At 42.9% G+C, this 24090-nt stretch overlaps 1 protein-coding gene across 1 annotated transcript in view; it reads left to right on the top strand.

Moving 5' to 3' along the window:
* Positions 1-24090, top strand: part of scara5 (scavenger receptor class A, member 5 (putative)) — a 47992-nt gene that overhangs the window by 5602 nt on the left and 18300 nt on the right. The window contains exons 3-8 of the mRNA XM_008313342.2: positions 1309-1437; positions 14880-15079; positions 15155-15333; positions 15466-15592; positions 15675-15843; positions 23095-23175. Of these exons, the coding sequence (XP_008311564.1) occupies positions 1309-1437; positions 14880-15079; positions 15155-15333; positions 15466-15592; positions 15675-15843; positions 23095-23175 (885 nt within the window). The remainder of the gene's footprint in view (positions 1-1308; positions 1438-14879; positions 15080-15154; positions 15334-15465; positions 15593-15674; positions 15844-23094; positions 23176-24090) is intronic.

Below are 24090 nucleotides of genomic sequence, written 5' to 3'. Positions count from 1 at the left end.
TTCCTGTAACTGAAGGGGCCCTGGTGTTTTGACTGTTCCCTCCTGCAGCCTCAGGCGCATTTCATCCCATCACCGCGATCCTGGAGACCCTTAAACCTGCGGTTCAGGGACCGTCAGGAGGTCGAGTCCGTCGACGTCTCTACATGTTTCATGTTGTGGTATTGTCTGTTTTTATCAGGTCTGTGTGTGCACGTGTGTGTGTGTGTGTTTAAATCCCGAGGCAGACGAGCCGTATTTCTTCCCGTTCATGTGGCTCTCACACACACACACACACACACACACATCTTAGCCAGCTGTGTTTGTCTTGCGATGATGGAGTGTGTGTGTGTTCTATATCATAGAGGGGAAGTGTGTGTGTGTGTGTGTGTTCATTGACTGACTGTCATGGACCAAATGAAACCATGCTGTTGGGAGGCAGCGCTGCTAAAACTCTGTGTTTTTATTGAAGGGTCGGACGTTTGAGCCAACACCACCGTGGACCACGGAGACAGAGTCTCATTAGAGGCTGATAACATCTTGCTGGCCTTCAGGTTCATCACTGAGTCTCAGATTCATCACTGAGACTCTTCACATTTCAAACTCACTCTTGGGCATTGGCTTTTGTTTTTTTTTTCTTTGATAAAATCTTCAGTTTTGCTCCAGCTTTTTTTTTTTTTTTTACGCTCGGCATTTGTCCAGGACCGTACCTGACTCTTCCAATATCATCACAAATATTAGCACATCACACACATATGGAAAAGTCCTTAATCACTGGAGTCATTTCGTCTGGTTCGGTTCCCAAAAAAATTGTTTGACTTTGAGGCGTGAGGTGAACGGAAAACAACAGTTCCCCCTGAGTGTGTTGTTTTGTTTGAATCCATACGACAGCGTGGATTCTGTTTCATGGATTTATCTGTAAATACTTACAGATGAGTCCCATAATGTATGAAGCTGACCTGAGGTCAGTGATGTCCAAACCATTCTCTATTTAACCACGAGTTAGGACTTTGAGGATTACCAAACTTGTCCAAACGAGTCCATGTGTCGTTTTCAGCGAGACATGATTTTGATATACCGGACCAAAAAACTTCGGACTCTCGTCCCTGCTCATATGGATTCTTCTTCTCATACATTTGGCCCCAAACGAGGGAAATACCTGGAAACCAGGAAGTGAAGCCAATTATTCAATGATTATCATGTGTGGTTTCAGCCTCTAATTAATCGACCTGGAGAGAAAGGGAGAAAGTCCAAAAACATCCCTAGGTGGATTTGGATATTCCTTCGTTTTTTTTCCTGCTGCTGATGATTTCCCTCTTTTGTTTCTGTCAGGTTCTGGAAAGCGTCGCAGGAAGCAGGACCACTGCTGTGGTCACCTGAACTCCCTCTCCGCCATCAAGTACGCCATTGTTTCCCTCTACATCCTGGTTCTCCTCACCATCTTTGGTCTCTGCCTGACAGGTAGGCATCCAGTTAATGTACGTAAGCATCGACGGGGTTCAGGCAGGTCTGGTATCAGATGATTGGCCTTTAATCCAAACCTTAACCTGAGCTCAGTCGTTACAGTATCTTATTTTACTGTTGATCTGTGACAGCATGTAGAAAATTTGTAAAAAGAATCCCACAAGACTTACATTCAAGCTGTAATGGCTCTTCTGTCCAGTAGGGGCTTGGTGTTGTCAAAAAGTCGAGTCTTGGTCAAGTGTCATTGTCAGTGAACATTAGTGCTAATAAGAGTTAACTTTGAAAACCAACGTTGCCTTTCTGGGCAACAACGTTAGCCTCCAGAGGTAGGCGCTCTTTCTGTTTTTTATTTTTATTTCATTTATCGACAGTTCAGTTAGTCTTTAAACATGTGTTCAGTGCTTCACAGAGTGATTTGGTTTTTGGGTGTGAAGTTTTGCTGATCGACGTTGGTTCCAGCCAAAACTACGTCAACAGTCAAACAGTGTGTGAGAACCGTTAATGCAGAGTCACATCCTTCAGAACTTTGAATTCTTACTTCCAGGTTTGTGGGACACATCATTAGTAGTAAACCATAAAGAGTGTTTGGGTCCATTAGCGCTCTGCACCCTGATCCAAGGAAAACCCCGCTGAGGTGGACCGTGCTGTTCAGGAACCCGTCAGCGGTGTGATATGAACCCGAGGCGTTCTGTTATGAAGTACATTTCATTTCCACTGGCAACCTGTTGCTCTTTCCAGTTACTGAGCGACTGTAGCTTCAGAGGCACCAGCAACATTTCAAACATCTCATGTCTCAGTGATTGGCACAAAAAAAACTCCGATGTGGAAAATTGGACCTGTGAGTTATGGAAATGAGGGTCCACATCAATGGCTTTGCAGCGCGGTGTGTCATAAATTCCACCGTCTTCAGAGCTTACGCTGCTCTTTCTGGACCGTTTGGGGAAAAAACCCTGGCTCGCCGCCACAGTTGTTGCACGTGTGTGTGTGTGTAAAAATGAGCCGAGGCTGTTGAGGTGAGTCGGACTTTATTGAGGTTACCTTTTGTGAACCCTGCTGGAGCTTCCTTGTAAATATCATCCGTTTATTACAGCAGACAGACAGGAGGCGAGAGAGTGAAGAAAATAACGTACGATCAAGAAGTGATGGACCTAGAAAAGGTTTGAGTCCTGCCTGGCGTCCGACCAGGAGAAATCCAGGTCTCACACCCGTCCAAATGTCTTTTCAAGACATCCTCTCCCCTGAGCCACCCACTCAACGCCATTACCACCCAGCTGATGCCATTAAACCTCCGTGGCTGTGTGTATTCCCAGGGGCGCAGTTGGGAGTTTGGAACCGGTCGGTTGCCGTCACAAAGACATTTGGTTTATTTAAGGCTTTTCAAACGAGGCCGTTTCGAAGAAACGCAATCAAAGTGACCTTTTCATTGAGCTTCTCCTAAATGAAATGCCAGCCAGCCAAAAGCTGAGTGGCTCCAGAGTGACTTCAGGGGGGAAGGCTTTTTGTTAGTACATGCACACATACAGTACACACATCCTCAACACTACAGCGTAGTGCACGGGGGAGTGTGGTTGGCAGTTCTCCGACGTGAACACAGATTCAGTTCTTTGTTGTCCACCTTTTCAGCTCTGGGTCTGAATCCTCAAATGACTCCCTCCTCTCCTCCCAGAAAGGTCGCGACCCCCTCCTCCCCCCAAACCCCTGATTCCTATACTTTCACAAACATTCATATTTCATGGCAGTATCACGGTGAAGCTCCCACCTCGGCCTGAACACATCTGCGCTGCTGACACGTTAAGTATGATATAGGACTTTCTCTGTCAGCAAAACTGAATGTAAATCACCAGGTTGGACAAGTGAGAGACACAAGAATGGAAAAAAAAAGAAAACCCAACAGGATTAAGAGGAGAGACAAGTGCCAGATGGAGCTTCATTCATCATGGAGTCAAGTGTGGCTTCATCAGAGGCTGAAGAACGATGTCAGGAGAGATCAGCAGCAGAGAACAGAAAGGAGCTCCGCTGCTCAAACATCAGCACTAAAAATGGACGTAGTCCTGGCCTCGTCCCAAACTCCTTATAAAGAAATGCGCCCTGAACTTCACCGTGCTTCTCTGTTTCCTGCAGATGCTCATGGACGTTCCTCTTTTCCTCCCTCTCTGAGACTGAACTCTCTTCTGCTACAGCGAAATACTTCAAACTTCAGCCTAGAAGGTTCAGATCATCTGATTCCATTTTTCTCTGAGACTTCTCTGGACCCCAGATGGATGTGGTTTGGGTCCCTCTTGGTCTTGGAGCTAATGGCCCAACTGGGCTTCGTCCAATACCTTGGAGAGGTCGTGAGCAGGATCCATCCATCCAATCTATTTTCTGCCATTAAAGTGAGGTTGGGTTTCAGGGGCCGCGGCCACAGTGACATACTGTCCGTACCACAGCCTGCTCTTCGCTCAAAGTTTTTTGGAAAAACTCTGTGTATTTGATGCTGTGCAGTAATGAAATACACAGGTTTGTACTGTAAAAGAACCCCCTCACCCCCTGATACTTACAGCCGTTTGTTTGTAGTTAAAACTAAACGCTTACTCAGCTTTTTTGTCAAGCTCTGTGCTGAGTTTGCCAATTAGCGATGACTTACCGCTCCTAGGTTCGTCTGTTAAGTTCGGTACTTTCTGCAGGAAAAGTTAAAATTGATATATATATATATAAAAAAGGGAACATAAATAAGAAAACAGAAACCTGTGTTTTTATGTCTTTGCCCCCTAGTTGTGGAAAATTTTATTACTTTTTATTTTATTACAGTAAAATGGATTTTCAAATTCACCAAAGAGACTTTTTTTTTAAACGCTGTAAGTGTTTCTGGCTCTGCGGCTCGGCAGTGCCGTGTAGAATCACACGACTGATCTTATTTCTTGGATAGGTTTGACTGTTGCTCGGGGTACGGACACTTAAAATCTGAGTTTTTGGAGCGTCTCTTATTTTGTGTTGGCCAGACACTGCTGCAAAAATATCTGGTTCTACATCTGGAGACGGTTCTAATGTTAGATTGTGTAAAACACCCCACAAACATCAGGGTTACATCAGTCCGTGTTTGGGATCGGGGTTGAAAACGGGGGCCTGGTCTGTGCCTGGGTGTCCAGGACCTGAGCTCCAAGAAGGATTTTCACATTTTATTTCTCTGCGTTTCTCGTGTTTACAAGCTGCACTGGAGAGAAAACTGTGGAAAACAGAGCAGCGTTTGTTCAGTTTTATCCACCTGCCATGTTTACAGGCCCGTTTCTAGCCACACGTACCGTAAGAGCCAGTTACGCTAACAGTATAATTTCCCGGCTGCATGTTTTGAATCCTAAACTGCAGCTTATATCCCTGTGTTTAAGTTTATGCCGAGGTGCAGCTGAGTCATGTTTTCCAGTCGGAGGAGAGGTGCAGCTCACAGGTCTGGCACCGATTCTTCTGCTCGTTTTCCCGATCCAGTTAATTGGTGGAAAACATGAGGGCAGATTTTGTTATTCTTTTCCTGAGCGCCCTGGATTCTCTTCCAGGTTTTCAAAGATACCGTAGGTAACAGGCGTGTCATTGACGAGCTAGTTCCCTGCGTTATCATGATGAATTCCTTCAGCAGCTATATTTTGTTTGGAAATATTTCGGTGGAAATCAGAATATTTATATTGCGCTTTCCAGTTTTGCTCGGATACCGTTTGCATCTCCTGCCAAACAAACACGGAGAGAAATCATTTGTCAACATTTTAATTTGTTATAGCAACATGGAGTCTCTCCCGTCGTGTTTCTGTTCCTGGGTGGCAGTCGGATCACGACATCTACAGTAAATAAGCCGTGTGTTTATACACACTTGTTTTTTTTTTGCTAACTGAGCCTTGTTGTTTTTAGTTATTTAACCTAATCCTGGCCTGACTTTTTTTTTTTCTCAACATCAAGTTTGTTTTTCTTTTCGTTGTATTTTCGTTTCATTATAAGCTTAGAGTAATTGTTTATTTTTTTGACAGTGCCTACGATTTTCCTACAATTTTTTTTTTGTTATTTTGAAGCTAATGTTTGGCAACTTGTTCCCATTTTGGCTAAATTTCAACTTGCTGTATTTTGACTATTAGCTATTTATCTTTAAATCCAGTTCCCTATCACGTTAACGTGTAGCTGTTTCTGGCCTTTTCCAAGTGTTTCTGTTGATATAACTATGGAAGTCGAGCAGTTTATGGTCAATGTACTTTATTTTTATTTATCTATTAAAATTATGAAGTACTTTATTAGTCGAGAAAAACAGAAATACATGTGATAATCATCAACATACAGAGACACATCTGTTCAACTGTATCCAAGAAATAAAAACCAGTCAAACCAGAAACTTGGGGAAAATTCAGTACACATGTGCACACACACGTTTAAAGAAACCCATGAGACATGGAACACACACCCACACACACACACCCACACACACACACCGTCATGTATGTGGCTTGCACACATCGTCCTGGAGTCTGAGAACATAAAGCCCTTTCTAATGAGTTTCTGCGCTGTGGTTGTGGATTTTTCTAAAGAAAAGAGTCTGGAGAAGGTCCAGGATCCCCAGTGGGAGTCCATCGTAAGAGGAGGACTTACACACACACACACGCACACACACACACACACACAGACACAAAGATGAGAGTGAAGGATGTCGAGTAAAGTCAGTCCTTCATTCCTGAACAACAAAAGTCAGCAGACAGACGCATTCATGCAGTCAAACACAGGTCATTAGCATGTCAGCACTAATTGGACAAGACCCCCCCCCCGCTCTCGGTATATTGTTATGTCCTCTTGAGTCAAAAATGTCGACTGGAGATTGTGTCCTAATCGTTACCAAGCGGAGGCCGATGTGGTTGAACGGTTAAATAAATCTCCCACAGATGATTCAAAACGGATGTTTTTACTTTCAGGGGGACTTTCTTTTTCTTTTCTTTTCTTTTTTTTTTCTTCTTTTCTCCAGTTCTGATTGAACTCCAGCCGAGCGTTATTTCATTTTCCTCGTCTAAAACTGTGTTTGTGAAGAAGTTGAACAGTTTTCTTACATTTCAACAGCTTTAAAAAAAACAAAAACAAAATAACAATACTAGTATCATCAGAGAAAACTGTGTCGCTTTTTGTAGCAGCACAGACCACCACTGTCTCCTGGTCCGTCTCTGTTTGACCCCGAACTCAGCACGGCCCCCTGGTGGATGCATTGCAGCTTGACCGTGTCCAAGTGTCAGTGACAGTGGAGTTTGAAACACACATACCTTTACATGTACCTAAAGGAGACAGAACTGAGGCTTTAGGTCTGACCGCCGAGGCTGAGGTGTTTTTACCGCCCGGCCTTTGGGCCAGACGAGGCTGTGAAGTGTTGGACTGCTGTGCCGTAACGATTCCAACACAAATAAACACAGCCCCCCCCCCCCCCCCCCCCCCCCCCTCCCCCCCCTCCCCTCCCCATGCCACAGAGGTGAGCGTTAATAATAGCAGTTACGCTAATAAATCTTTTTTTTTTTTCATTTTTTATTAGTCGACTAATTAGACTGCAAGAGATTTCAAAGACTTTGCTGAATTCTTTACTCTCTCTCTCTCTCTCTCTCTCACACACACACACACACACACACACACACTCCAGGGAGGTTTGATCTGGATAATCGTGGTGCCAGAGTTCAGTAAATTCCAAAGCAGTACACAATGCACAGAGGCGACGTGTCCAACTGTGATTGGCTGCCTGACAACTGGGAACAACATAAATGAACAAACCGCAGCAGTGACAGTGAAAGTGGTTAAAAACAAAAACCTGTAAAAGGAAATGACACGTCTTTCCAGCGTAGCTGCCCTCGACTGCTGCAAAATACTGATGAATTATTAGATTTTTCTCTTTGTGTGGCCCCAGTGGTGAACTGGAGAACTGCCACAACACAGTTGGGATCGGTTCCAGCTCCTCTCAAGGCCTTGAAAAGCTTTAAGAGGTAAATTGTAAATCAATTAATGATGTGGTTTTCAAAAAAAAAAAAAAGAACACTTTCTGAGCCATAAATTAGTTTCGCTTTGAAATTTCTTCATAGAACTTGTTGAAATCCTGTTTTAATCACTCTGTTTACATCCAACTTCCTCCAACACTTAATGGAACTCCTTTAAATTCTCTCCTTTTTCTCCTCTTTGAGTTTAACGTACCCACAAAAGTTTCATAATTGCCTTTAAATCCCTTTTATTTTTTTCGTGTTTAATCCTGGTTTGCGTCCGTCTGAAGAGTCAGTTCAAGCCTGGAGTTTTTGTTTTTCAGTCAAGACCAAAGTGTGTTAGGTTTCATGACTGAAATGAAGCGTGAAGTGAAACGCTCTCCGCAGCGTTGTTTACTCTCGTGTGTCAGTTTACGTGGACTTTACTGCAGTTGTGAACCAGATGAGTGGAGTGATTAAAATCCTGCAGTTTATCGCACACAGCAGGCGACGGAGAGAGAAGTGACTCCGTCTGTCATGTCATTAATTCACAATTTAAGTCATTTATATATTAGTGATGTCAAAGTAGTAAAACATTAATTTGGACTTTTATGGAAGAAAACAGCGATTTATTAGCAGTTTAAAGCAAAAGTGGTCAATTAATCTGTGCTTTTATCACGTAAACATGCTCAAAATATCATAACAAGTGTCATGCAACATGAGCCATTTCAGTTGTTATCTGTTTTTCTTGTTCTTTCACCTCTTAAAGGCACCAGCAGCACCACAGCTGTCACTCAGTGTTTTTCTGACATTCCTGAAGCGGCCTCACGGCCGACTGATCCCCATGTTCATCGTTGTCCCGTTCACAGACACTTTTCATTCGGAATTCGACGCAAATAGAACTTTCTGTTCATCATCCACCCAAAGTTTTGAGTTCAAACTTTAAAGGTCTCCATTTGGCAATTACAAAGTTCTAATATTTAGTTAGTGCCGTGTGTGTGTTTTAAGCAGTGATGCGTCTGGTTGCCACAGCTGCACAAATTGTTTCGGGAATTGTTATGGTGACGCGTAGATGTTAAGCCGTGACAGCGGTTGCGTAGTCAAGGAATGGGACACACATGGAGGAGACCGTGAGTTCACGACCCCGAAAACGACATGTGCTTCATGCACAATAACTCTGTCTCATTAAATGTGACAAAAGAGTGTGTGTCTGTTTGAGTCTAAAGCCGTAGCTGCTGGGAATTAATAACTGTCGGAAAAAACGTAAACGGATAGAAACGAACACAGATCGGAGTCAAGAAGTTCATTTTCATGTAATATCCAGAGCCGTGTATTTTTCACTGTGTTTTGGAAAATGTACACAATGAGAAAAACATACCGCCTTACCCGACATACCGCCTTAAAACTGAGGAAGAGTTTTGTTCTTGTGACAAGAAAGAAGATTTTTTTTTAAAAAGTCTTCAAGCGCTAATACTTAACATGTGCACAGATTAAGAAAAATAATTTAAAATTTTTCAGTGCATTGTGCATTTTTTAATGGCTAAAAACTAGCAAACGTGTTAGCCAAAAATGGGAATTTGTTTTATATATATATATATATATATAACGTAATTTAAGTAAAGTTAAAATAAAGTGTCTTGTCTTGAAGTTATGGTGAAATATTTTTTTCTAAAGGTTTAAACAGGGTAATTTTAAAATTAGAATTTTGCTAAACGGTGGCTAACGTGTTACCAACTGTGTAATTAATAATCAGAGAACAATTTCACGATCAAATAATTTCATTTTCCGATGAATAAAAGCACGATATAAAACCTATGACTTGAAGAGGTTTCAGTCATATGTCATTAAAAAGTACAACTTAACAAACCCGATGATGACGATCCAGATGTTATTGTTACAGTTGGAAACAGGAAACATCAGTTCAAGATTTACGTTTAATTTCAAATGTGTTGACACGTGTGAAGCTCTGGAATCTTCTCTGGAAGTATTTGTTGGATTAGCTGTTTGCTTTGGATGTTCCGTGCTGACGTGAAGCCTGCAGAGGAGCGGTTTGGCCCTAATCATGCAAACAAAACACTTTGTTTTTCCAATCATCTGCTGTTCTGGGCATTTTTCTTCTCCCCCTCAGGTTACGGGTACAGTTTGACAGCAAAAACAAAGAATCACCATGAAACATTTGATCAAATCCTTCATTTGCAGCTGCTCCGCTGGAGCCGTTCACAGAAAGCGTGTGTGTTCCTGCGTCGGTCTTGGTTTGCAGTTTGTGTTTATGGTGTTGTCAGGAATGTTGTGTGATTGTTTTATTATGGTGATGAACCGCAGTGGTGAGCTGTTCTATTTGTTTAAGTCTGAGATTCCACACAAACTGGGCTGCGATGCAGGTTTGAGATTGAAAAAGACAAGAGAAAATATTTGCTTTAATACCAGGATTTTAGAAGGAAGAAAATCCTGGGTCTGTTTTTTCTGCGTCACTTTTGTCACTTTACATTTACACCCAAAGATATCCACCACAAATTAGTTCAAATTAGTTTTTTTTTTTTTTTCATTTGAGTGATTTCAACACTAAAACTAGTTTTTTATCTGTTCAAGCCATTGACTTTTGTTTTAAACCAATGATTTTTGGGTGAAATACCTCGAATTATTCACCTGTTTGAAGGGTCAGAATGACCTCTGGGGTTCAAGATTTTAGGAATGCAGTGGTTCGGGGGGGTTGGTACGGTGCAGGGTGATTTGGTTGGCGACTGCTGCCCCCGTGACCCGGTAACGGATAAGTGGATGAAACTGGATGGATGGATGGATGGATGGATGGATGGATGGACATCTCTGTAATCAGTCTCAAGCTTTCAAATGATGCCAAAACCCTAATTTGCATCGAGGGTAAAATATTTACCAGGAAGTGGCACGTCTGCAGCCAACGACTACCTTTTGATGTGACGACAAAGAAAGCACATTGTTCAGATGTTCAGATCTTCTGATCCTGGAAGACTCTCAGGCCTGTGTTTGAACAAAAATCCCTTTCTTCTTCTTCCATTTCCTCTCCTTCTCTTCCTGCCGCTGGCACCTCCTCAAAGTGGAGGAGGTCAGCTGTTGGTCAGCTTGTGTCTGGCTGAAGGTGGTTGTTTCTCTCACTGTGGTTTGGTAGATGTGGTTTTCATACCTGGCTCGGTCGACGACACGTGCAGCCAAAGGTCAACAGGTGTCAACGGAGAAACAACAGTTTCAATGTTTCTCCAGGTTTGTTTTTTTTTTTTCTCGTCCTCCCACTCCAGAGTCCGGTCACTTTCACTGCCGACTGCTCACTTGTAGAAAACCATTCCTGTTTGGTATTGTCATTCTGACTGTCTGTCTGCAAATGATACAGTAACGGTTCGAGCCCAGTCTGTCTGTCAGCTCCTCCAGGCCGCGGTAAAATAACGTGAAATATTTAAAATGAGAAATGACTTGTGTATTTTTCAGCGGTCCCTAACCTTTACTGTAACTTTACAGCTACGTTTGCTCTTATTTACCAACTCTTTCACTTGTCTTTAATTTGATGTGTTGGGTCAAAATATGGCTGATGTGACAGTAAAGGCTTATGTTGAGGTGAGCGCTAAATGGAACGGCCAAAGTTAACAATGAAAACTGGCATTTAAACTAAAAACATGCATTTCTAGATTGATTTAAAGACTGTAGGATTGTTCCTACCTTACCTTGTTGCGTACAAGTGCAAATATTATTTCCTTAAAGGGAGTAACAACCTCCAAGGTTCTTAGTCTATGGTCACCGTCGTCGTCAGGTCTAATATTGAACTCCACATCTCAAACAGAACAAAGCACCACTTGACACCTTTCATCCGACGGTTTCCAACCAGGGAACGTCCAAAGAGCACAGTTAACCTGCTGTAACCGTTTGTTCTGGCTCTTCATCTCTGCTGTGTTTGGTTTGGAGAGTGGAGGAAGCGGAGGATCGCGTTTGCTGCAGCCTGATTCCAATAAGACGTCTAACCAGGATCAGATTGTTCAGTTTAGGCACTTATCAAATTAGTTCCATTAAAGGCTAATGCCTGTTTGAGGAGTCAAAGGTCAAGATCAGAGGAGTCAAAGGTCAAGGTCAGAGGAGCCTGGTGGAGGCTCTGAAGTTTTTTTTGGGGTTTTTTTTTGTGAAGGTGTGGAGACGTCGGTGGTTGGTGGTAGATGATGCTACAGTCTCTCCACTCTGAGAGGCACAGCTGGCCTGTCATAACACAGCAGCTGAAATGATCCAAACACAAACTTATACACACAAATCAAAGTGATTTCATTCAGCCCTTTTGTAAACTAAATAAAAAAAACAAGTAACAGAAAAATAACAGGCAACTCAACCACTTAAATAAGATAAATGACTGGATAAACACGGAGTTTTGAAAATAGCCTTTTCCTGGGGCACATCTGGTTTGGTTTTTTTTTTTTTTGTTTGTTTGTTTTTTTGTGGTTAACCCTGATTATGTAACTAAATGTAACTGAAAATGGTTTTACGTAGTGCAACTCAATTTACAGTGAGCCTACATAAATAACTAAAGGTTTTACGTAGTACAACTCAATTTACAGTGAGCCTACATAAAAACTAGATCAAACTTGTTGTAGTGTTAAAGACTGGTAACTTTCAGCTGGTTTTAACTGATGTCTTTCTCCTGAATCATGATTTTAATTAATGACCAGGAATGGATTTTATTAGGAAACTTGCTGACACTTTGCTGAAATTCCAGAGAAAGAGAAAGTGTTGGCCAGATGAACAACAGGGATGTGGTGAACTCCAGTCCAGTTGTGGTGAAATAACAGATGTATTTATCATTTCATGCAAAGTGAAACTGACGTTTTGTTTAATCGATAACCGTAACGATGCGTGATGAATCTGTAAAAAAAAACAAAAAAAAAACACTGTGAATATGACTATATGCGTTGGTTTTGATTTGACAAATAAAGCAGACGGAGGCCTTGCTAACGCTGCAGCGTCGATGCAGATCCAGTGGCGGTTCTTCAGTGAAAGTGCAGCTGTCGTCTGGTTGGCCTCTTCCTGGTTCAGGGATAAAGTGTCTTTTTCTCCAGAGAAGAATTCAAAGAGCGTGAAGCTGTGAATGTAGGACTAATCCAGTGTGAATGTTGTTGCCATGCCACTGTCTCTGTGTGTGTGTGTGTGTTTATATTTTGGTGAATGTGTGTGTGAAATGAAGAAGAAGGAACAGGGCAGAGATGACTTTCCCACCTCATACGATCCAGACTTTGGATGGCTTTATCAGGCAGGAATCTCGATTTTCACTTTAATTCTCATCAAGTTTGTCTGGAAGGAACAAAACACTGACTGAGAGAAGTCACCTTCACAGCCGGAGCAACAGACGGACCTCAGCATTTTCATGGATTTGAGGCTTGGTTAGGTAGTGGGTTAGAAGAAGACGTAGATTGAAAGAAAAAGAAAGAAAGAAAAAAAGATCAACGACTTTGATATAAATGAAATCTAGACACAAATCAAAAGCGAAATAAGAAATAATTTTAAAGCTCTGTTACACAGTTACAGTTACACACGTTTGTTGTCATTTGGACACACTGCTGGGAAACTTTTGGACAGTCAGTAAGTCTGACTGACACGGTTGTCAAATGGATTGTTCCGGTCCGTGGGCTGGTTAACGTTGTTGAGGACAGTAACGTCTCTCTCTCTCTCTCTCTCTCTCTCTCTCTCTCTTTGAGACCAACCACAGTCGGGTTCCCTGATCACCTGGACGAACCTCAGACCTTCTGGTTCTGCCGTTTGTTTCGTTGCGGGCACTGGGAACATTGTGTCCCTCACAGCTGCTCAAACTTCTCCTCCTTCGCCGTCATCATCACCATTAGTTCAAGTCCCTGCGGGTATGACGCAGTACTGTGGGTAATTACGGTACTGCCACAGTGCCTGACTTTTCTCATAATAAACCACCGAGTTCAGCTCTGATGTTCTGTCGGGCTCGTGTTCTTACATCACCGCTATTAAAACCTTAAAACACACACACACACACACACACTAATTATACACAACACACCGTGGGTATTTATTTAGAGCCGCCATTACAGCCCCTCGGTGTTGTAAACAAAGTAATGACAACAATCATGCTTTGTGTCTGTGGTGCGACGATGATTTAAAGCAACATTTTATCATTATTGAAGTGTTGAACTGCTCATTATCACACTGTTAAACTGTTTATACTGGGACCAGGACGAGGACCGGGGAGGTGGGGCGGCCATGTTGCTACACGTTGAGCTAACTCTTAGCTATATTTGAGCCTATATAGAAATGATTTTTTTTTTACAGGATATTTGAATGAGTTAATGCTGTTTCTAATTGTTGGTGTTGTGTTAGGTCATGTTTGGCTAACACTTAACATTTCTGCATGTTACTTTATGTTACTTTACTTGTGTGAATATAAAGACGCAGTGTAAAATGGTCATATTTGAGATATTGACGTGTACATGAGCTCAGCGTTACTACAAACTATTTCTGCTTATTGTGACTACATCTTTACTTGTTGCAGTGTAAAAAATCTGGATGTTCATATGTGAGATATTGACGTGTACATGAGCTCAGTCCTCAGTCTCAGGGTGAAGCTCAGTTTGACTGCGATCTCCTGAGGGAAAATAAGACGCCATCGTTGACAGACGATCAATCTTCCTGTGGAGTGCAGAGATTTGAGCTTATTTCCTTTTTCACATCATTAGGAATAAACACACACATACACTGAGCAGGAATTTAAATGGCCTGAGTGCAGCCGTGTTCAGTTCTTCTCCCAGAGAACATGCAGCGTGTTCTTGGCACAGACCTGGACCTGGACCTGGAGACCGTGTGGTGCCAGTCTGTATCAGATGAAACCAGGACGTCGGTGTGTCAGAGAGGATGATCGTTAGGAGCACGTTCTGCTTTCTGTCTGTTTCTTCGTTTGTTTTGCACACGGTGGTCCCTGCAGTCCTGTCTGCAGTCCTGCAGAGGGCATGTGGTCACGGCGCAGCGCCGGGGATTCCGTTTCAAAATATTCCGTTGAGTTTTGAGGCGCAGCATTACCGCACATCGTGCCTTTATCATAACAAAAAAACAGAGGAGAGGGTTCTCTGGGGTCAGAGTTAAGAGAGAAGATAAACACCAACAAATGAGCTCAGTGCTGCTGCGGCCAAACACAACAGAACAGAACACAGGCAGCAGGTCAAGTGACCAAGAGTATAATGTTAACAGACTGTAAAAAAAAAAAAAAAAAAAAACTTATATGGCAAACGACCAGCTTGTTTAAGACTTCTACATCTGTAAATCTAAGACCAGAGGAAGTTTATATTTTACGCTCTGTTTAAGCAAGAAATAAACCCCAGGTTTACTGCTGAGGTCAACTTTAAGCTATTCTTAATATCTGCATCTATCTATGTAGTGGTTTTGGTGGATTTTGCTGGATTTACCTATAAAAAAATAATGACAGTCGTGATAAAATCAACAAATTAACACTTCGTCCAATTAGATTTTTTTTTTTCCTTTCCTCAGTCTCCCGTTCCCACGTGTCTTCAAAGCAGCAGGAGGTGCTGGTGGAGAACGTGACCCGCATGTCAGAGCGCTCACAGCTCCTTCAGCAGACCATCAGCGAGCCTTCTCCTCAGGCCGACCTGCTGGAGAACATCTGGAAGCTGGAGAACCTCTTCCAGAACCACAGCGATTGGCTGCAGAGGCTGGAGATTCTCATTAAGGTACCACAACCACAGCCTTTCATTTAGATTTGGATCACGTGATGTGGAGCGTTTGGTCATTGAGGTTCTTTACAGAGCGTGGAGGTGGAGCTACGGAGCGTCCACGCCTACTCCCTCCAGTCTGAGGGCTACCTGGTACAGCTGGACGACAGGTTGTCAGGTCTGAGCAGCTCCGCCACCAGGAACCTGTCTAGCTTGATCTCGGAGGTGTCACGAGCCTCCACTTGGCTGCGGGACCAGGACCACATGCTCCGGTACTTTAGCAGAGAACAGTATACAGTAGATCCTCATGACAAAGGCTGGATCTGGATCTGGATCTGGATCTGGATCTGGATCTGGATCGTAGCGGAGGCTCCTGTTCATCTTTGGTTTGTGAATATCTTCAGGGAAACCTCAGGGAAAGTGAGTGGGCTGAGAGAGAAGCTGGACGAGGTGAACTGGATGGTGGGAGCTGTCAATCACACCTTCAGCAACGACATCAGTATCCACAACCTGAAGATTCAGGACCTGCAGGTTCGTCACTATCTCACTTTAAAAGCTGGCTGTTTTTTAAACTTTTTGACTGATTATTTACGGCTGCTTTTTCCGTCTCCAGATCCAGATCAGCAACATCACAGAAGATACCAGCAGTTTATGGGTGACCCATGTCAACACTGAGGCCCAGCTGAGGAACGAGATGGATATTCTCAACACCATCACTGAGGACCTGCGTCTGAAGGACTGGGAACACTCCATGACTCTGAAGAACATCACCATTTTAGAAGGTAAGGCTTCAGAAAGAGTCAGTACTGGAACAGTGTTAAAAACATCCTGAGAAAATTCAAAATTCATTGTTTTGTTTTTTTTAGTGCACTGTGTTTTTGACAATGCCACAGTGAGAACAAAATGATGATTTTGATGGTTTTTGGCAACTGGAACCAGAGCAAAATAATGTGATATCTTCATCACAACATGAGAGCTCTTGGCGTTATGAGTCATTTGGGTGAAATTCTGCAGAAATTACCAGTTGTTTTAGGCCAGAAATATTTTTGCAGAATAATTTAATGTAACCAAACCGTTGGAGTGTGATGTTGACAGTTATGGATGATGACCCTGGAGTGTTGGGCAATTCTCATGTTCCTCAGCGAGGACAACAACAACTTCAAATTTTCCAAGCTGTTAAAGACAAAATAGAAATGTTGTTACGTAACACTGGTGAGAAACCCAGAGAAACCCAGAGCCGCGGGATTATTGGCATCAGACGATGACGGCGTCCACTCTGTGGTGTGGTGCAGAGGTCAGGGCAGGATGGTCTTCTCCCTCTGAAGCTGGTTTTACACTCACTCGTCTTTTGTCACGGCCACTTTCCCCTACATGCCCTGATAAAGTCGGGTGATGGAATTTTGACGTCCGACCGTTTTGGTTAAATGAGGCGACGCTCGTGAGCTGCTCCAGGCCGCCAACTCCAGCTGCTCTGTCACAGCTCACCTGGAAAAAAAATCCTTTCCACCATCTCACAGTTTTAGCGCTCTGTTTCATCTCTGCTCCAGTATCCACCTGCTGGCTCCCACAGGGATACTTCAGGTTCCTTCAAGGATGTGAGTGAGTGTGATTCAAACCTGTCTCAGTGGTGACATCGTCAGGACAACAGTGACAGCTGGAGACGTGTGGAAAATTCAGTTTTAGCAACTTGACAAAAGACAGAAAATTAGAAGTCAAATTTTGGTTTGACTTTTGGTGTGTTTCAGTCGTTACTGTTCTGGTAGAACCTGTGGAACTTTGAAAACTTCAGTGTAAAAGGAACTGCAGCACTGACTCACTGTAGTCTCTGAACAAACTGACCTGAGGAGCGACTGTGTACGTGTTAAGAACAATGAAAATGAACCACAGCTGCGACATGTGCTCTGTGATGAACGTTACAAACACGACGCCCATGCCTTATTAAAACATATGGCTTTAAAGTAACCGGACCTTAAATATATAGAGGAACACTGTCAGCGCAGCAGAACGTGAGAACCTCGACTGAGACAAAACCCACCGGCAGGAAGTGGGTTCTGCAGAAAGATCCCGTGCAACAGGTCGTCTTCTCCATATTCATGTTTGCATTAGAACTGACCCCGACGCTGTGGGATTATGACCTCGGGGGCGTCGAACTAATGTTCTCCCTCCGATCTGTGTTGCGCTGATTAAAGCGGACCCTCGGTGATTCTTACTGCCGCTGAACCAGAACACGACTCTCCTCACTTTTTAAAAATCAGAATAGGTATGTCGTGATGTAATGCTGGCCGGGGACGCGGCGCGGGCTGATTGATGGCAACTGAATCTGAATGGGACTCGGAGTCTTAGTGTATGTCTGCTTCACATTTGGGTGGGATGTCAGCCCCCCCCCTCCCCTCGCCCCCGAGCCTGGAAACAATTGTGGGTTAAATTTAGACGCTGCTTTCCAGAAAGAACGACTCGACCGCTCGAGCTCTGTCATTAGTTTTAACTGAGGCGCCCATTTGTTTGTTGTTAACTCACAGTCACCTTAGCCAAGAAGCGTCTTACATCTCCGTCCATGTTTATCTTCTCTTCCTCTGCCTCTCTTTTGTTATTTCTCAAATTTCTCTGATTCCGTCCAACTCCACGTTGCTTTATTAAATAGTAATAATAATATGTAAGTCTTACATATTTACTGTATGTTATTAATGTGAAAGTTAAACAGGGTTGACTGAGGTTGACCTCCACCTCTGTGTCTCATTAGTCACCGTTTGTGTTTTCAGAGCTGGAAAGCATTTCTAAGGAATCGTGTTACAGATCTTTTCACCCAGTAACATATTAGTATTAAGGTATTAACTTAGACCAGGGGCCATCAAGTGGTGGCCTGTGGTCCACATCCGGCCCCGCGAGCCAGCTATTTGCTGTTAGAATGTCGAGATAAACACGTTCAAGCCGTCATCTCCGTGACACCGTGTGGTAAGAGCTGCCCCCAAAAATGGAAAGGACTTTGATTTCAGTCCTCAGACCAGACAGTGAGGCAGGTTGTGACCTGGTGTCAAAGGTCATCTTCCAGAATTCTACGGAGAAGGAATGTTCTGATGGAAACATAGATTGCATAAAAAACCCAAAACAAACGGGGAAAAAAGCTGGTCTTTTATTCATCTCTCCTTTGTCTCCTTGACTGAAACATGGATTTCATAAAAAAAAAAGCTAGTCTTTTATTCATCTCTCCTTTGTCTCAGGGTCGGGGGAAATTATTTTTCTGGAAGTTATTTTCCTCTTTGAACTGATCAGTCGGAACACACTCACCTCGTGGCTTTTTATTTTTTATTTTTTATTCTGTTTTCGTCTCTTCGATTCAAACATCTTTATATTCACCCTGCGTCCGTGTCTTTTTTGCACAGTCAGGCAAAGTTGAAGTCCGTCTGCAGGTCACAGCTGAGCTCTTAAATCCTACTGCAGCCGGTGTCAGCTGGACCGGAGCTGGAGCTGTCGGGAACAGCCAACAGAAACAACCCCACGTTGTCCTGTCCCACGCTGCTCCGTGTTGTGCTGCGCTCCGGTTCCATCCTCTTGACTTCTCGTGGTTGTTGAGCCGCGGTTTGGGCTGTAAAGTTTTCAGGCTCCGTTGGAATTCATTCAGTATAAATTTATTTCTGGAAAATCCCTTGAAAGTCTTTGAAGGTTCATGCTACCTGAAGGCTTGTGTAAACGGTGACATTTGTAGACGTATGAGGTCATCGGGCTGAAACAGACCTGATATTTAGAAACCAGAAAAGGATCAGATTTCAAGAAACAAAACAATAAAACGAACATAACTAAAAAATTAAGTTAGTTGAATTCTTGGAGCCAGTGTTCTTTGTTCGGTGGTATTCCCCTCTGTCGGTTCTGTTCTTGTTCTCTGCCATGTTTTTGCTCCTCCTCCTCCTCCTTCACCCCCCACCCTCCCTCTATCATTTTACCCTCTGTTTCTCTCAGTGTGTTCATGTGTTTAGGCTGTAATTGGCACAGATCAAACACAAGTTCTGCTGAGGTTTCACTGTATCTTTCAGTATTGTTTAGACTTTTATTGAACCAACTGCCCTTGACCTGCAGCTTCAAAAAAAAAAAAATTAAAAGCATCAACAATGGAGTCTGAATGAGGTCTTTTCCCTAAAAAAGAATCATATAAAACAGAACATAAAATGGGAAAAGGGAAAACAGAAAATACCTGCAGAGGGCAGCAGAAAACTTTTTAATTGATTTTAATTGAAAAACACCAAGGAGATAATTGATTACATTTGTTTCTTATTTTTCATGTAATTAAAGCGTACATCTACCTTTCATTAATTACACATACAAAAACAGTTGAAGCAGAAATAAATCAACAAAAACCCTGCAGTACCTCCATAGACCTCCTAGAGGTCACTGACCCCATTGTTCTCCATTTGAATCTTTGTCGTCCTCAGGTCCAGATCTTACGTCTGATTTGGACTCAACATTAATGACCTGAACTCGGACTCAGACCTGAGCTGTGGCTGGGCTTTAAATGTTTGACTTGACGTGAACTCAGATAAACTTTTTTTTTCTCCTCGTGACCGGGACTTGAACACAGAGACTCAGGACTGGACTGTGACTCTCTGTCTTTGTCATTTAACAACAGCACTGCTGGTTTGACAGATTGTGGCTCGACTGAATCTGAACGCAGCCAACGCTAACATGTCTCAGGAGGAAATAACATCCCACCCATAAATGTTTTATGTTCTCGTCCTATTCCATCTGTCTGGTTTAGTACTGGATGACAACACGCCGCGATGTTGGCTGTTCCAGGGAAAGTTGCAGGCGTTGTTGGTGGAGCACAGACATGTATAAGTACGGCCCACGTTGCCAATATAAATAAATCAATCGAAAGCGTCTGCTTCCAATTCATGAATCCGTTGAAAATGTCTCCGTATATGGAACACAGCTGTTCCAACATCTCCACAGTTTTATTCAATCAATACGGTTACGGCTGGTCGATTGTTGTCACGTTCGTGTCAACACGCTGGGTTTTACCAGTCATTAACACGAGCGAACAGAAACAACAACTTAAGCCTATTTGCTGTCTTTAATTTGTCTGCACTCGCCGTTTGTTTTTTTTGGGGGGGAATTTTAAACGTTGGGGAGATTTTTCCCCTGGTGAGATTTGACAGACTGCACCAGCGAGCACCAGAGTTTGGGTCCAAGAACCACAGGAACATGAAGTCACGGCTGGTCCTGGTGCAGCTTCAGTGACGCGCAGGGTTGGACAGAGGGAGCTGTTGCTCAGAGGTTTTGTCCTGGAGTTAGTCATTGGTTGATCCCGGCTCAGCTGACGCCTGGAAACGTTTACAGTCACTGAAGAATCGTAATGTATGTTTGTTTGACTTTGGAAGAGCAGATCGGCGGGTATGGAACTTCACTCTGAGCTCATTTTGTCCTAACGTCTAAATCTTCCATCAAAATGTTGCTATCACTTGGTTAGCTCGCAGTTAAGCTCTGGCTAACATTCTTAACTCATTTTGCGCCTAACCTCTTCTCTATGCTAATTTTTATTCTAGCCTAGTTAGGGCTAACTGAAGGCTAGTTCAGGGAACACACTTCATGCTCGGTTCACAGCTAATTTAAATCGTACCCAATAGTCTGCAGGACTATGGTGTAGACCAGTGTTTCCCAAACCTTTTTTTTTCTGGGGAGCCATACTGTATTTTAAAAATCACAAACCTTCACGACCCAAATCAATAGACATTATTCGTAAACTCCTGGGAAACATGATGCGAGACGAGTATATATATATCACTATATAACTTAAATGGAGCTGTTGTTTCTTCTGACCTAATAAGCCGGCTTGTCATTGGAGGACTCTGTATATATATCACTATATAGCTTAAATGGAGCTGTCGTTTCTTCTGACTGCGCAGCATTTCAATGCTAACTTTTACCTGTCGTCTCAATTCGTTCTTTGGTTCCAAAGCTGTTGTTCTGTTGCTTTTGCTGAATTTAATAGACATTTGTTCTGAGCGAGGAGGATTTCTACGCTCCTACGTACTTTTATACTGTCAACCTGTTTCCAGTTCGCGTTTGTCTCCATCTGTTCCGTATCCATCCATCCTCCTGTGTCGTCAGGCTCCGTGAACCCTGATGATGCGTCTGCGTCATTAGTGATGATAATGAATGTAACAACATCCCCTTATACACTCCTTATATACAGTATCTTGACGTTGTTGTGGATCAGTGGGATGTTGGCAGGCCCGAGGCGCCGGCGTTCGTCACCGCTGATGTGTTCTTGGACCCGTGGATCAGATGTGGATCCACGTTGATCCTTAAGAGGCCGCTCTGCTTGTTATTGTTGAAACTCTGTCACAGTGGAGTTAGCAGATTAATAACACCAAGCTTTGCTTAAACAAACTATTACCAAAGATGGCAGATCCTGCGGACCACCAGGAAGAAGTGTCACTTTTCAGAGCTGAGACCTTCACACACGTTTTCCTACTGGGTTTCTGAGACTCTGAACAAAGAGCTACAAATGTGAATAAATAATAAGTAGAATTAATCTCATAAAGATGCTGTATTTGTCAACAAGTTGTAAAAAAAATTAAGATGAATTTAATCTGCAACACTTCAGCTGTGGATTATATTTTTCTCGTAGAAATGTATTCAAGACAACAGAGCTTCAGGAAAGATAGAATATACAGAAGTGAACCTCACACTGTTGTTCCAGTAAATGATCTGTTTTCACTCATCGTCCGTGTTGGTGAAGGGCTTGAATTCCAGGGTAGAAACCTGGAAAGATTTCATTAAAATTCCAATTCCGTATGTCGGTGCAGTCTGCAGAGAGTGCAGAAAATAAACACCGTATGTTGGTGCAGTCTGCAGAGAGTGCAGAAAATTGTTTTTGTTGCGTTGCATCTGCAATGATATCTTGAGCATAACCTTAAAACTTTACTCGTTAGGTTCCTTATTTCATGCTGACCGTGGTCGATTTGCTAATTAACTTAATGTGTCTTTTGTTTTTAAAGGGGGCTTTTGGACTTGTGTCTGATGTCACAGGGTTTGTGTGTTTTTGTTTTGGTTTGGTTTTTTTTCTGTCCAGCTCATCTTGAAGCACTGATTTGTTTTGTAACCAGAACCAGATGCCATGTTTTCAGGGTCTGGTACAGAACAGAATTCTGTTGAACCTAAAAGGATGAATGGTACTGACTGTGTCACCTGACTGACGCGGATCTCTAAGTGGACGCACATGCGGAGCCGCAGTGGCAGAGGGCAGATTCGTATCTCGGCAGTCACTCGGTACTTTCTCAGCGCCGCAGATTCTGCAGATGAAGAAGTGTCTCGGCTCTGGAGGACAGGAAACTTTGGACACGCACTGGACAATAACAGGCATTTCTGAAGCATTCCCCGGAGCTGTGTTCTCAAACATGTGGTTCCCATTGTGGCCAGACCTCTCTCTATCTCCCTCTCTCTCTCAGTATCTGTTTATCTGACGTAAGGTCACTTTTTTTTTTTCACTATCTTGCTCCAACTATAATAACTGTTTGAACTGAGGCTACAGTGTGTGTGTGTGTGTGTGTGTGTGTGTTTGAATGAATAATAAATCTGACCTGATTTTATGATATTGATCTAATCAGCAGGATCACATCTTGTTCTCTGGGACAGATCTCAGGGCCACGTGTGTGGTTTCAGATTTTGTTTGGAAAATTTTCTTTGGCAGCAGATTTGATTATAGACAAGTGGCCTATATTTTAGGATGACTTTTACATCTCTGTTGTTACTCAGTTCAGGAGCCACAATCCTCGGAGTGACAGAGTATGTCATCGAGATGCTTGATTTAAATACTAATAGATCATTGGTTAGTGACGACATCACTGGAATAAACTGAAATTCCACGCAGGTTTTTCCTCTGTCTGAGACCAGGGTTATTGACTGTGACGTCTGTGAAGTTCAATTTTTTTTTTCTTTTTTCAGTACTTGAACTAATTGTATTTATTTTGCTCCTTTGTTTACGTTGTTTTGTTTTATTTTTGGACACCGTGTCATGGCATTTTCTTGTCTTTCTTCAGGGCCTCCAGGACCAAAAGGAGAAAAGGGCGATACTGGCTCCCTGGGGCCCCCCGGAGCCCCCGGGCTGACAGGACTGAGAGGTGAGCACAACTTGGATTACCTTTTTATGAGCTGAGAGGTACGGGTCAAATTCAAAGTACGTGTGTGGTCACATTCAGTTCAAGCCGCTAATAGCGTTGTTAGCATAGCATCCAACAAATGGAGTGTTTAGATTTGTTCAGTAAAAAAAAGAATATTTAGTCCTTTTGCGACTTTGATATTTGCAGTCCTCCTTCAGTAGAATAAAGTACTTGATGACGTAGTACTGGTGGACCAGTAGCTCCTGTGTCCTCCTCAGTCTGGTGTGTGGGATCAGGAGATTTACAAACTTAATTTTCCAGTAAGAAAACAAATATATTTTTTGTGAACAGTAAACTCAAGCAGCTGGGAGAGATTGAGAGGTCGTCTGTGGAACAGCTGCTCGTTACAGTGTTACAGTAACGTGTGGTGATGTCACAGTTACCCCGTCTTTTTTGGACTGGCGTGGCGTTTGGTCGAGCTGCCGTGACTTCTACGTACCTCCAACAAACCTTTGAATGTGAAACTGGTTTTGTGAGGTTCCAAACCTGGGAGCCAGTGTTTCGGTTCCATGCAGTCACTTTATTAATACATGGAGGATTGAAACAAAAGTCCCATAAATCCACAAAAGAAAACAAGGCACACACGTCAGTTTGGGGGGGATTTATTTTCAGACGGGGTGTGGACGACATGTCATCTGTCTTCGTCTCTCCGGCTAATTCCTCCAAAACCACAACACACAGACTCATGCAGAGAGAACTGGCATTTCTCTGAAGTTTTTTTTTTTTTTAATAGATACTGTAAAATACAAACAGCGAATTTTTTTTTATAATAGATACTGTAAAATACAAACAGCGTTCTATCTCCAGATGTTTGGGGACCAACCTTCAGCTCCGTACCTCTTCTTCATCACTCTCTGTCTTCTCTTTTTCTACATG

The sequence above is a fragment of the Cynoglossus semilaevis genome, chromosome 7 (assembly GCF_000523025.1).
Source record: "Cynoglossus semilaevis isolate Cse_v1.0 chromosome 7, Cse_v1.0, whole genome shotgun sequence".
Classification (NCBI taxonomy): Eukaryota; Metazoa; Chordata; class Actinopteri; order Pleuronectiformes; family Cynoglossidae; genus Cynoglossus; species Cynoglossus semilaevis.
This window is presented reverse-complemented; position numbering and strand designations above follow the sequence as displayed.